The sequence below is a fragment of the Corylus avellana genome, chromosome 4 (assembly GCF_965113065.1).
Source record: "Corylus avellana chromosome 4, dhCorAvel1.hap1.2, whole genome shotgun sequence".
Classification (NCBI taxonomy): Eukaryota; Viridiplantae; Streptophyta; class Magnoliopsida; order Fagales; family Betulaceae; genus Corylus; species Corylus avellana.
The window spans coordinates 5,806,284-5,820,831 of NC_142493.1; the positions used below are offsets into that span (position 1 = coordinate 5,806,284).

A 14,548-nucleotide genomic window follows, 5' to 3' on the forward strand; every position below is an offset into this window, starting at 1 on the left:
TGATAAGTAAAGTTTTTACTAATAAATAACTTAAAATACAAAAATATTTTTTATAAAAATTTTCACCCAAATATTTTGACAAAACAAGTATCTGGCTAAACTTTAGGACAATGCCCATTTATTAAATTACAGAACATAATTTTATTGACTTGTCAAACATAACCTAGGACACCGCAATGCCTATTTATTGATTTTTTTTTTTTTAAAAAAAATAAAAATAAATAAATAACTTGACTCATTAAATTAAATGAAACATAAACTATACACCGAATTAAAAGCTAAATAAAATTAATGGACCCAATAGACTCTTGCTGCTGCTTTCAGAATCAATGTGTAGGTATGTATATAACCATCACATGGATCTAAGACAGCAGCTCAAATGGTCTCCTCCTTCAAGCCATCAAAAAGCATACAAGTCTGCAATGAAACATGTAAATTTATTGATAATATGAAAGCCCGGGACAAAAGTTTGGGTTCAAGTCCAGGGACTCCCAGGCAGTATATCCCCCCATAAGTATACGAGACCAAAAATAGTGATGCAAAAAATTCGTTAACAATGTTGCCAAAAGAGCATAGAATTGTGCTCAAATAGAGTAGGGACTTTCCTAGTACATTTCACCCTCCGAAATTTAAATACAAAACCGCAAGAAAGTCTTATGTCCTAAAGAGCCAATGAAAAAGTAAGATGTCCATCCTAGTTTGTGACACAGCGCCACTCTAAAGGAACTATCACAAAAACAACCTCATAACTCTCACTTCTTCACCTCTTCATATTCAGCTTCAGGAGCCTGGTCGCCCCCACCCTGAGACCCTCCAGAGGAAGAGTCGCCACCAGAACCACCTTGCATGTGTTGGCCTATCTTTGAAACGGCTTTGTTTGCCGCTTCAATCTTTGACTTAATTTCTTCAACGCTGTCCCCGGCCGTTGCACTCCTCAAGTCTGCAATTGCATCCTCAATCTCTTTTGAAACTTCGGCAGGAATCTTGTCCTTGTACTCGCCCAAGCTTTTCTCGACACTGTAGATGGTGGTGTCTGCAGTGTTCTTGATATCAATCAAAGCTTTTCTTTCTTGATCCCTCTGAGAATGCAACTCGGCTTCCCTAACCATCTTGTCGATTTCATCTTCTGAGAGCCCTCCAGATGAACGGATGGTAATCTGTTGTTCCTTCCCGGTGGTCTTGTCCTTGGCAGAAACAGTCACAATGCCGTTGGCATCAATGTCAAACGTGACTTCAATCTGAGGCATGCCTCTCGGAGCAGGTGGAATGCCGACAAGCTCAAACTCCCCAAGAAGCTTGTTGTCGGAGGCCATTTCACGCTCTCCTTGTAGTACCTTGATACCCACCTGAGTTTGATTGTCAGCTGCCGTGGAGAAAACCTGCAATAATGGAAAGCATCATTCAGGATCTTAGCATATACTCATTAATAAAATTATGTAAAGCAGGTTGCTAAAAAAGAAAATAGGCAGGACAGAAATGGTTCACTGAATTAACAATCTGATAACTCCCCTTCTAATGCATAATCATATCAACACTTCTAAACGCTGTCAATTAATCAAGTAAATCAACCAGTGTATAGTCTTGCTTAGTCAAAATCACAGAAAATAAAACTAGAATCAGGCCATAAGCTACTTAATCACTGCACTTTGGCTTAGAGGCCATACCTGACCCTTCTTCGTTGGAATAGTTGTGTTCCGGTTAATCAGCCTGGTGAAGATACCACCCAATGTCTCGATACCAAGTGACAGAGGAGTGACATCCAAGAGAAGTAATTCTTTGACATCACCACGTAGAATGCCACCCTGAATAGCAGCTCCCATAGCAACTGCCTCATCAGGATTTACTCCTTTGCTTGGGGTCTTCCCAAAGATCTCTGTGACGACCTCCTGTACTTTGGGAACACGTGTCATCCCTCCGACCAGAAGTACCTCATCCACATCCTTGGCAGCTATGCTGGCATCCTTCAAACAGTTCTTACACGGGGACTTGGTCCTCTCAATCAAGTGGTTCACCAAGCTTTCAAATTTTGATCTGGTCAGTGTGATATTCAGATGTTTTGCCCCAGATGTATCTGCAGTGATGAAGGGCAGGTTGATTTCTGTTTGGGTAGTGGATGACAGTTCTATCTTAGCTTTCTCAGCTGCTTCACGAAGCCTCTGCAAGGCAAGCCTGTCCTTGGAGAGATCAATTGCCTCAGTTCTCTTGAACTCACTCACCAAAAAGTCCAGCAGGGCATTGTCGAAATCCTCTCCTCCCAAGAATGTGTCTCCGTTTGTGGCTTTCACCTACACAAGAAAAAAGTTGTTGGTGGGAATTGCCTAAGCATAACAATGGGGGTGGGGAAGAAAAGACTGCTTTAATAGCAAACAAAAGACTACCTCAAAAACACCATTAGAGATCTCTAAAATGGAAACATCAAATGTTCCACCTCCGAGATCAAAAACAGCTATGAGACCCTCCTTATTGTTCATTCCATAGGAAAGTGCAGCAGCAGTAGGCTCATTGATAATTCTCTGTACATCTAGGCCTGCAATTCTGCCAGCATCCTTTGTTGCTTGCCTCTGAGCATCGTTAAAATAAGCTGGAACAGTGATCACAGCTTTTGTAACCGACTTTCCAAGATAAGCCTCTGCAGTTTCTTTCATCTTGGTCAATATAAAAGCTCCAATCTGACTTGGGGAATACTGTTGTCCATTGGCTTCAACCCATGCATCTCCATTCGGAGCCTTGACTATCTTAAATGGAACCATCTTCATTTCTTTCTGCGTTTGGGGATCATCAAAGCGTCTGCCAATCAGCCGCTTGGTTCCAAAAACAGTATTTGTGGGGTTAGTAACAGCCTGACGTTTCGCTGGTGTACCAACAAGTAGTTCTCCCTTCTGGTTGAAGGCAACCACTGATGGGGTAGTTCGAGCTCCCTCAGAGTTCTCAATAACTTTGGGATTCTACAGATTCCCAGAAACCAGAATTAGTCAGAAATAAACCAACTAAATCAGAAATAGCCCAAAACAAAATATTTATCATTAAATAAGGCATGACTCATGCAAATCATTATGAAAACACAGTTTTAAGCCCGTACCTTTCCCTCCATAACTGCAACACATGAGTTGGTCGTACCCAAGTCAATACCAATAACATCATTCCCAGCGGGCTTAGAACTGTATTGAAGAAATTTAACAAACATTAATAATAAGGAAGAATGGAAAAGAATGCACCAAAATACAGACAAGACCCAGCAGATCCATAATACCTGAATGCTCTGGTCAAACTTGCCCAATTGTGACCCACTTGCGAGGGAGTCCAGGCTGGCTTAGCATTACAAGTTAACTGCACAAGCATTAGAAAATATCACTATTGTTAGTTCTCACCCACATTTACTCGTACTTATCAAGCTGGACTTATGTAACTGAAGCCTAATACAGCAGACAACAGTTCCATGACCACGACTCTAGAAAGCAACTCATATACAAACTCATACTGCGCTTGTAAGAAAATTTATATAAAATCACTTGGGTAACGGTAAAATGACAGAAACGCTCAAGAATGGGATTTTTTTTTTTTTTTTTACAAAAAGGTGCACCGGAGTCCAAGAAACAGCATGAGAAGTGAAAAAAAAGAGACAATATCATTGTCCTGAAAGAGATGCAGATCAGACAAGAAGAAGAATAATTTCCACAAATGCTGAACAAGCACAATTATGACATGTTAAGACCCAAGTAGGAGTAAGAATTATCATCATCTAGAACTTCTCAACAATAAATTTTCTTCCTTTCGTCCCAATAGTTCAAGCTTGCAATAATGCGCATGACCAACAAAAAAAGATGCAGATCCACAATCAACATGAGTTAATTATCAGAATCATTTAGCATCCCTCACTAAAAAATGAACAAGTAAATATCAACCAGTATATTGTTCACAATTAATCATAAAAACAGCCAATAAACATATACAGCAACTTAAACCGAGAAATAAACCTCTTACAAAACAAAATTGCTTCTCTATATCAATTCATAGAACCCCATCTCAGATAAAACGCATAAAACAGAGAAAAGAGCATCAGACATTTTTATTTTTGTTTCAGTCGATCAGAGACGTAAAACCCCAACCTCCTCGATAAAGCTAACTTTTTTATCAAACCCCTTTATCACTTATTTCTCGGATCACAACCAACCTAAATAAACAATCAAAATCCAAACAAAGCACAGTCGGATAGAAACGAAAAGAGGCGAGATGATGATGAAGAAGAAGACGACGTACAGATCGGAAGGCGGAGAAAGAGGCGGTGGCAACGTCACGGCGCCGTAGCGATCGGAGTAAGACTGCTGTGGCGGCCATGGAAGAGGATCAGAACGGAAGAACGAGAGAGAGAGAGAGGGAGAGGGAGAGAGCGACACAGTTTTAGAGGCCTTAGGGTTTAGGGTTTATGCGGTGAGGGCCAAAGGGGGCTTTTTAAGAGGTGGAAATGAAAACATGTGTGCGTGGGGGAGTTGGGAGATTATTCTAGCGAAAGAAGTGGGTGGAAGGTTCTAGACCTCTGACTGTACACGTCAGCGGGTATTAGATGATCAGATGGAATACTAGCCGTTTGATTGAGGTCCGAGCCTATGGAGCTTTTAGAGGGTTTGCGTGGTGGAGACGTCGCCGTTTCGGCCCTTTGGGCTTTCTTTGCGTGGGATCCTGCGTTCTCTCTAGTCATGATGCCACGTGGCGATAAGAGGGAGTTCGGATTTCTTGGGAACAAAGTTTTCTATAGTCGTCCATTTATGGGAATTATTAACGTGATGATTATTTTTGTTTATTTTTAGTAGATATTATATATTGTAGTCATTAATCAATACTTGTAAAACAAAAAGGCCTGGCCATGTAATGTTATTAGATCTTTTCCCAACTGCATTCGTTTTCTTTCTCATTGAACACCAAAGCACTAAAAAGATTTTATGCCTCAAGTTCCACATGAAACTTTTTCTAACCCGCTTATAAAAAAAAAAAAAACTTTTTCTAACCCAAAGAAATATCCATGGATGAATCAGTTGGCTTACATTTTAATAAAGGGAAAAATCATATTTTTAGCACCCCGCTCTTATAAATTGGGCTCTACCTCTCGATGCACTTTTAAGTTTCTAAGAGAAATAGAGAAGATAGTAGATTATTCAAGATCTCAGATGATATTTCATCCTCCTTTAGTACCTTGTGTAAGAGCCTATTTATAGGCTTGGGCTATAAAAGTAGGCTTGAACTAGCTCTTCTTATTTGAGTTGTATTGGGAGTTCATAGTTGAAATAGAACTCAACAGTTATTATGTAGAGATAAACCTTCAAATATCATGTAGAGATAATCTTGAATAATTATCTTATAAAAATAAGTATGACGTCTTTATTCCAATATTATCCTAATTGGAATATAAGACTATTAATTAATTAAATAGCCCTTGCTATTTAATTAATATCTTCATGGGCCTATCCTTGGCTATTGGGCCCAGAATTTGATGGGCTTGTAGTGTGAATTTATTCCCAAGAGTGTTAATTTTTCACTATGTGAATGACGGGGCACATAATGTGGCAAATTTCTCGTCGTAGCGTAGTGTTAAATAAAATTTATTGACACCGTACGCATGACGTGTCAAATGTGGCAATAGTGTTAAATAAAACTTTTCCCTCCAATGAACTGCCACAAGCTTCTCTACCACAGCATTATTTTATGGTAAAATTTTGTATCTTGGCATATTTCACATCCTGGAAGGAGGACTAGTTTTCAGGCTATGCTTTAAGCTGACCCCAGTTCTATATGCTCCAAGTATAAAAACTGGATGCCATGGCATGCCTTGAATGGGGGCAATAGTGTAGCTTCTACAAGGTCAATAGAACCATGCAAATCTTGTGCTGCTTCAAATTCACAAAAAAGTGGTAGTTAAGAGATTAATTTCATCCGAAGTAGTAGGAGAATAAGGCTTCCATACTGTATTCAATCTTACAAATCAAAGCCACAAAGAAACAACATGTTTATATACATTTATGATACAAACCCTAATGGACACCCTAATATTCTCGCAAAATTTATAGCCGGACAATGAAAGAGTAGAGTTTCATTTCGGAAAGCAATGGAATTAACTGAATTCAAGTACAAAATGTAGGGCGTGTTAATGGAAAAGAAATTGCGCGTATCGAATGGATAAAATCAAAAAGGGCGAATCAAAAGTTAGCGTGATTGAAGTATTATATATCATAAATATGATAGTGATACAGTACTTACAAAGCAGTATATATATCATTAGTATGATCTCAGAATACAGTCACAAAGCGTGCTGAAAAAAGGGGGTAAGAAATAAAGAAATGCTGCACATGCTAAGAGCTTTCTAAAGATGAAAGAAACTATAAACCAATTGTAGAAACAAAATCAGTAAGAAGATAAAAAAAAGTGACCAACTAAATTGAGAAAAAGAGGCAAATACAATTCCTATTTCCAGGAAAGAGTTGATGTTATTACTGCAAAGGACTATCGAACGATGTCTTCCCTCTGCAAAGGTCGTATGGAAACCAGCATAAACCAAATTGATTACGGTGGGAAGATGAGTTCCTGAAAAAGAACGAAGAGCAAATGAAGAATTAAATATTTAAACAGCTAAAGGAAGAGTATGTAATTGAAAAACCAAATGAGGAGTGCTTGAAACAAACTAACACAAAGATGATAGACGCATTTTCTCTCTTCCCTTCAAATCCGGAGGTAACCTCCTCTTTCTTGAACTTCTCCATTTCCTGTGGTTCTCTTCAGGAATGACTTCCTGTTGAGAGACCAGCTTTTCCTCATACCCCTCCTCCGGTGCCAAGCAGCTATATGGGTATAAAGAGCAGGGAAACAGAAGCACAGCAGCACCAGAAGTAACATTCCCGCGCAGAGTAGCATGACATTACGGAAACCATCTCTTATCTTTTGGTCCGTTTGCCCTGTCCATGGAACTCCTCCCACATTCATGCCAAACACTGCTACAAGTAATCCGTGTCAAATGCCTATCATTGTCACCCAAATCATAAAAGAGTGCCCAGAAAAATTCTACTAAATGTAAGGTTATAACAAAGAGAAACTCTTGCCTCCGGTAATGATGGACAAAGGAAGGAATATTATTGAAAGGAATGAAAGATAATACAGTTTCCTGTTTATTTGCTCAGCCTGCCAGCTATCAAGGCCAGCTTGGATTGCAGTGACACGATTTGCTATAAACCCCACATTGTCTTTTAGCCTCCTTAACTGTCCAATCAACTCTTCAAGAGAGTTAATGTCTTCGCTAGCAAACCAACTTTTTAAAGAACATTTTTCTTTCACTCGTGGAAATACTTGCTCCCCATGTGCTATCACCTGAGTTTGATGAAAATACAAAACCAGACGAAGGTTTGGTCAACAGTTTTGAATTATACTCATCAGATCAAAAATCCAATCAAATGGTAGTAACTATTCTAGCCAATGACATTCCTATGGAAGATAAACAAAGCATGAAATACTACGTAAAGATTATCCATTTGTTTGTTGGTGAACTTTTTACTTGGCCTCACAACCTTTATGCAACACAGCTGATATGTGCTAATTTCATGAACTTGGCCCCATGGGAAGAAGCTGAAGTCCCCTGAGAGGGTTAAACTCCATTTATCAAAGTAACTTCCATAGCTGCCTGATTTCTAGCTTTTTCTTTTAAGGGCATGCTTCTTATCAAAGACTTGAATTTGTGAAATCATTACTCAAATACAACTCAATGGCTTGACTAACAAGGAACATAGAACTACTCTAATTCTTATCCCTCTCCTTCTGATTTTAACCATTAAAGAAACCAAATGGGTCTGATAAACTACCTGCAAAAGGCGCTGCAAATTAAGATGCATTTTGGGGAATCTTCTATCATCTAGCATTTGCTTCTTCAAAGCAAAACCACCTGCAATGAAACAGGAGAATTATGCCTTAATTTCAACCCCAATATTAAGCCATGTGAATCCAAGCAGAAAAATAGTATGAAATAGATTGGGAGCTGCTTAAGCACAAAAGAAAGTTGGAAAGACAATGTGGAATTTCAATGGGAAAAGATTTTTTCAGGCAAAAATTCTGCAACTGGCCCTCACCAAGCTTTCTCAATGGTATCACCATGCACATATAGGTCAACAGTTGGAAACATTATTTGCCATTTTGAGTATAATAGTAGTTCTTTATGACCCAAAGAAACGGGACAATCAAACATTTTCTTCAAGAAACCTGTTGAATAGTCATCAGTCACATATAAGACCATTTTGTTCCTTCAAGTGGAGTTTTGTCATGTTGTAAGTACATGTGTGAGTGTTGAGTCATATATATATATATATATATATATATATATATATATCAATGAACCCAAACTCATTAGCTTAAACTTTTGAGTTGGGGTGGTGTCCAGACATGTATATTAATAGACTCTTTGTGGACTCCCTAGGTGATTCTCTCCCTAATAAATTGGTATCAAAGCTAGGTTCAGCTTCCACTTAAATGAGTGTTTTGGTCATTGTTTGGTTTGGGTCTAGTAAAGAGTGTGGATGGCTCTTTGAGCAAAGCTGCCTTTGGTGGCCTGCAATTGGTGCAACTCCTGTATGCATGACAAGTTCCATCCCAGGGGATTGATTTGATAAGAAAAATTGCTCTCATATCAAATCGCAAGTTCCATCCATTTTTTTGATGGAGCCCCTACGCAATTGCAATTCTACCCTAAAATAAAAATTACAAAAGAAAAGGAAGAAAAGGGGAAAAAAAAAAAAAAAAAAGAAAAAAAGAAGAGGGTAGCCAAACCAACCTTTTTTTCTTCTTTATTTTTATTTTTCCTTTTTTTTGTAATTTTTTTATTTGAGGGTATATTGGTACTTTCACAAGGGCTCCGTCAGAAAAATGAACATAATTTGTACGGAATGATCAATTTGATACAAGAGGATGACATGAGAAACTTTAAGATATAAGATAATTTTTGTACCACAGGAATCGATTTGATACAAATCCAAACTCAAGAGACTAATTCAATTTTCTAGCCAATTTAGTCCATTGACCTAAGCAGCTCCAAATAATTTCTTTTAGCATTTAACATAAAAATCTATAATAAAAGTATCTGAATCCCTCAGTTACTTGCTCTAGTTTTCAAGTAATTATTCCAATTTGATTTTTAATTAAGAAGCATATAGATATCAAGTTTGATCCCTTCTGCTCTCTATCTCAACAGTAAAGGATCAATATTATTGGCTACCCCCCAAAAGAAAGAAGAAGGCTAACAAAAAAGTGAACAACAAAAGAAAAGTCTCCAGATTGATCAAGGACACCATCTTGCAGGCATTTTTAAAATAGGTTCTCAAGTACAGCTCGTACATAAATATATTAAGTTAGCCTTTTCCTGACCAGTTTCTCTACATATTCCAGTACCTGTAATAAGATGTGCATGAATTACATTGGACTGGCTCACCATGTCCTTTCTAATTATCAAAGTTCTTCCAAAATCTTAAGCAATTAATTGAAATTATATTTTATTATGAATTTCCAAGGTTATCTATTTCAGTACAATCACTTGCAGTCTTTATCACTAATAAATTCAGGTTTTTCACACACTAAGGTGTCATGTTAAACAGAAAAAAAGGTAGAATATACAGTACATGATTTCAGTATGATCTGGGGCAGAAATGAGGAAATAGTGATATTTATATAGGATAGAAATATGGCAATACCCAAAAGTGAACCAAATTCTTGTCCCATTAACCATAAGAACTTGGATACTGACGATTACATTGCCAAATTCTTGTGCAATAATAACAAATGCATCCACTGGTAAGGAAGAGTGGTTAAATTCAAGTATTTAACTATACGCAAAATGAAGACCAAAATAGAGTGAGTTGAGGGATGAGAAAATACAATTTCCGATTACAAATAATATATAATGACCTTATTAGAGTAAAAATGGTAACAAAGGCTTTGTAAAGCCAACCAAAAGTAGTAGGGCATCACAGCTTTATTGAGCTGAGTTGGATATTTACTACAGAATTGTTTTTATTCTGGCATGACAAGACCTTTTTTTACATTCCTTTTTTCTTGGACTGAGCTGTTACAAGCATAATTGAGTCCTTAGAAGGCATTTTCACAACTGCAACGATGTCGCAAAATAACCATATGTTTTTGTTTTTTAGAAAGAAAAAAACCAATAACGAATGATACACAATTCCATAAGGAATGACACTCATAGTCTTTTGCAGATCAACAATTTAGTTAAAAAGTAATTGTAGATAATATTTTAATCAAGCTTCATTTTTTTTTTTTTTTCAAACATGCACCCTTTGTTAATGCTACCTCAAGGTCTATGAGTGTCCAAATCTCCGGTGCACATGATGAATTGACCCCTTTTTATTTCCACTAAGTTGTGATGCTACTTATCCATAGAGAGGTCTAAAAAAGATATAAGAGACTAACACTACATGAAATAGAAATCATTAAAGATAATGTCTAAGGGAATGTGTCTGAAACCAAAAGAAGTATCCCACATGTACAATAAGTAAATAAGCATGACGTAGATGCCACCTTATTTCAAAGTTTTTTCAAGATCAACCAAATCAATTTAGCAAATGTTTGCTTCAGTTACAGAGCTAATATCAGGATCATGAAAATGATACATGAACCCTGATGACCCAAAAGTTTGGTGTTACTATATATCATAACAAATAAAGGATATAAAAACCAATAAGAAGGTTCTTCCACAAGTGAACTGATTATTACACTAGCAATAATTGGGTAACAATATATAAGGAGGATTCAATTATAGCTGACACAACTTAAATTGGCACCAATTAAATTTTACCTTTATCCATTTGAAGCTCCACAGAATCCAGCTCCATCTCGAGTTTGGTCACAACATCTTGAAGGTGATCCACATGCGTGTCGAGAATGTGAACAACAAGATTAGAAACAGATTTTGGCACAGGGTTATCAGCCTCCTCAGAGTGATTCATTGTCAACAAGAACTCAAGAACATGCTCCCTGATAACAATTCCACTCCCTTCCTTCTCTTCACCCCCAAGATAAGAAGAACTCTCCACTCTAGGAATCTCTGAGAGAAGAGACTGACCCATCCGCGAGAAGCCCAATCTCGGAACACGGCCCAATGATACTGTAATCACTGAATTCTCAGTAACTCTAGCGGCAATTCTAAATGTAAAATCACTAGAGGGAGGACCAGGTGAATTAGCTCTGAAGACAAGAGCCCCATCAACATGCCCACAATAGGGTCCATTGCTGACAAGTGAAAGAATGTCTTGGAGTTTCAAAGGTGGACAAAGAACACTAATGAGGTATTGTGCAGATTGTGACAGATTTTGATTTACTTTTGGCAGTTCCACATGATACCAACAAAACTCATTGCCTCTACCTTCTACTAGATCCCATTCCTTATTGAAAAAGTTCCCATAGCCATCAAAAATATAGGCTTTCTGTCTCACTTCACCCTGAAAACGAGTCCAGAAGACAGGCGGCTCCTTGAGAGGAGTGTCTTCCAAAGGTTGCGCTTCCATTTCCTCTGCTTCTCTATCTCCCGTTGGTTCTTCATGAGCTAGGGCCATAGTTTAATGCAGCTTGTCCTTAATTAGTCAATTCAATAACAGCAATAAAGTCTATCAAATCAATCCAATCAAGAAAATCCTGATTCAACTTTTTTCTCAAATCAATTATAGATTCAGATCACAGTCAATTGCAATATTTCAACCTCAAAGATGATATCAAATCGAACCTAACTGTCTCAAAACAAGGGAAACACAAAACTGGAATCCAAATTGAACCAAATCAAATCATTCACCAAATTTGCTGCAAACCCACTAGACCGCACCTTGAATGCGCCACGATTAAAAATTCAACATTCATCAGTCCCTGCAAAACCCATCAAATTTCCAATCTTTCAAATCCCACTCAACCCCAAGACATCCCATTACCCTCATCAACAACATGAAAGAATAAAAACAGAAACAGATATACGTACATAAATACCCCTATGTAGATGCCGTACCTCATTGAAAGGCTACATGTTAGCATGCCACGGCGTAAACAAGATAAACCCACATCAGAATCAACAAACCCAATCACAAATCACTAGAAAGATGCATATTCAAAACTCCAAAAGTGCCTCTTTTCTTAAGCCTTATTGAAGGTCGTTGAGCGACCAACACGGTGTTTGAAATGTCAAACGAATATGAATTTTGCAACGAGTGGAATATTTTGAAATGGGACCCTGTCAGGATTCAGGAGCATAAACAAAGAAGAAAGGAAATGTGCTGCATGGATTCTCAATTTCGTGCGAAGCTTCCTATCCATCAGCAACTTGGCTTTTTTAGATGTTTCTGTTGGAATATTTATTGATATTTTTTCTTTGTTATAATATTTTATTTCCTTGTTGGTTCATTTTCCTACCTTCTTGCCAAATAAAATATTCTACCAAAGGAAAATACCAATAAACATATATATATATATATATATATATATATATATAAAAGATGCAGCTACAATTTAAATTTAACTTTAACTAAACTTTTAAACTAAATTTTTCTTTTTCTCTCTAGTTTAAGGTTCTCTCTCCTCCACAGGTATTTTTTTTAAAAAAAAAAAACTTAAGAGAAAAGTTGAGTTTAAGTTGTACCTTTATCATTTTTCATATATATATATTCCAAAGTTTAAAATAATTTTGATTTAATTATTGATTTCGGTATTTTAAAATTTATTATTTCATCTAATTTGGTGCTTGAGATCTAAAAGAAAGGAAAAAACGAACTAAATAAATAAAAATAAAAAGGGATGAGTTTTTACTTTGGATTGAATAATTTCTAAGGTGAAAGAGTGAAAACAGGGATTGGTACTGCACAGAGAAAAATTTGTGTCCATGGCTTTTCTTTTTGAGAAATATATATATATATATTACATTTATTGTACATCGCTATCAATTTTCTTACAATATTTTCTTTGGCAAAGAAAGTATTGAATTTGTAAAATCATTGTTAATTCATAATAATCTCATTGGTTTTAGACTTTTTGTGGAAATTTAATAAACTTAGATTAAATTATATCCCATGTTCATCATATGGATAGCAATGTTTTAATTTTAGTTTATTTAATTAATTGATAATAATAGTATCTCCTTTTTAAGGAAAAAGAACAAAAAAAAAACTAACTAACTTATGGAGGCTTATCTAAATGTTGCCGTTGACATTACCTGCCATGTCTCTGACCTAGACAACCACATTGGCAAAGTATAGATATTTGCATATCTACGTGTGATTTGTTTGGTAAATCGTTCTATTTCTTATTTTTGTTTATTATTTTTAAAATAAAAAATATTAACAAAAGAATCTAAAATACAATATACTTGAAACTGTTCTACTTACATTTGTGCTTGATTTACCTCCTAGGTCTGAAAGCATGTTTGCTAATTTTTTTTTTTTTTTTTAAAAAAAAAAAACATTAACAAACATAACTATATTTGGGTTGTTCACTCAACCTAGAGTATGTTGTGCCAAATACCCATATAAATTAATAGACAAATACTTGCTACATTTTACTTGGATCAAACCATAATATAGCAGGTAAATACAAGATCATAGGGGTGTCAATGCGGGCGGTTAAAAACTGCCCGCTAACTTCTAACCGCTGTAACCTCTAACCGCTTAACCGTATTAACTGTTAACCGCCTAACCGCTATAACTGCCTAGCGGTTAGCGATTAGAGATTATTGGGTTTACTAACAGTAACCGCTAACCGCATTTTTATATAATATATTTTTATAATTATAATTATAATAATATTTATACATATAACATAATCACTTGATCATTAAATTGCATTTTTTTTTAGATAATTAAATCATAATTTGAGTATTAATATATTATCACTATAATTTATATAATTATATCACATGATCAATTGATCATTAAATCATTTGATTATATAATAACAAATTATACATATATAATATGGTATAAATCATAAGTATACCAATTCATACTAATACAACAATTAAGTATCTAGAGACTTAGTTTTAATGTATATTATAAACTTATAAGTCTATATATGTTATAAATTATAATTATACATATATGTATATGAATAATATAAATGTATAAGATCAATATTTAATCATATGATTCAATGACAATTCAAATACTTTATTCAAGTTAATCATATTATTAATGTGCAATGATAATGTGATTCATATAATATCAAATTAAGTAATTGGCATTAGATTCAATAATGTCTTACTTATAACCACAATTGAAGTATTAATGTATTATCATTTTAATTTAGGGGAAACTTCACTAAGGCCCCCTGAACTTCCGGCCGATTTTACAGACCCCCCCTGAACTTCAAAAACTCTCATTTTGGACCCTTAAACTTCTATTTTCTCTCACTTTGGACCCTTTTAACATTAAACTACGTCGTTTTGGATGTTTTATACCCATTTTACCCTTCCCCAAAACTACATCGTTTTGTGTCCTAAAATCACAACACCTACCCAGCCCAAAACGACGTCGTTTTA

General features: G+C 36.0%; 2 protein-coding genes across 3 annotated transcripts; both read right to left on the reverse strand.

Moving 5' to 3' along the window:
• Window positions 1-531: 531 nt before the first annotated feature.
• Window positions 532-4,468, reverse strand: MTHSC70-2 (mitochondrial HSO70 2). The gene is made up of 6 exons (XM_059589913.2): window positions 4,258-4,468; window positions 3,251-3,327; window positions 3,080-3,158; window positions 2,379-2,945; window positions 1,665-2,285; window positions 532-1,379 (listed from the first exon to the last, which is right to left on the reverse strand). The coding sequence occupies exons 1-6, from the start codon at window positions 4,333-4,335 to the stop codon at window positions 753-755; spliced, it is 2,049 nt and encodes a 682-aa protein (XP_059445896.2). The 5' UTR covers window positions 4,336-4,468; the 3' UTR covers window positions 532-752.
• Window positions 4,469-6,204: 1,736 nt separating this feature from the next.
• LOC132177668 (Magnesium transporter CorA-like family protein) lies at window positions 6,205-12,348 on the reverse strand. 2 transcript variants are annotated; one of them, XM_059590092.2, is made up of 6 exons: window positions 12,032-12,348; window positions 10,835-11,895; window positions 7,839-7,918; window positions 7,086-7,350; window positions 6,676-6,977; window positions 6,205-6,573 (listed from the first exon to the last, which is right to left on the reverse strand). In XM_059590092.2, exons 2-5 carry the CDS (start codon window positions 11,589-11,591, stop codon window positions 6,709-6,711), a joined length of 1,371 nt encoding a protein of 456 aa, XP_059446075.1. In that variant the 5' UTR covers window positions 11,592-11,895; window positions 12,032-12,348; the 3' UTR covers window positions 6,205-6,573; window positions 6,676-6,708. The 2 variants fall into 2 exon arrangements, with proteins under 2 accessions (XP_059446075.1, XP_059446076.1); XM_059590093.2 differs by having other exon boundaries at window positions 12,005-12,348.
• Between the last annotated feature and the right edge of the window lie 2,200 nt (window positions 12,349-14,548).

Bases quoted from the DNA above. Each gene is read 5' to 3' on its own strand.
- MTHSC70-2 (XM_059589913.2), bottom strand. From the start codon at position 4,335: ATGGCCGCCACAGCAGTCTTACTCCGATCGCTACGGCGCCGTGACGTT. The intron at 3,328-4,257 runs GTACGTCGTCTT...ATGCTTGTGCAG, and splicing joins CTTTCTCCGCCTTCCGATCT to TTAACTTGTAATGCTAAGCC. The intron at 3,159-3,250 runs GTATTATGGATC...TCTTCAATACAG, and splicing joins AGTTTGACCAGAGCATTCAG to TTCTAAGCCCGCTGGGAATG.
- LOC132177668 (XM_059590092.2), bottom strand. From the start codon at position 11,591: ATGGCCCTAGCTCATGAAGAACCAACGGGAGATAGAGAAGCAGAGGAA. The intron at 7,919-10,834 runs GTAAAATTTAAT...GTTTCATTGCAG, and splicing joins GGAGCTTCAAATGGATAAAG to GTGGTTTTGCTTTGAAGAAG. The intron at 6,978-7,085 runs GCAAGAGTTTCT...TACTTGTAGCAG, and splicing joins TTTGTCCATCATTACCGGAG to TGTTTGGCATGAATGTGGGA.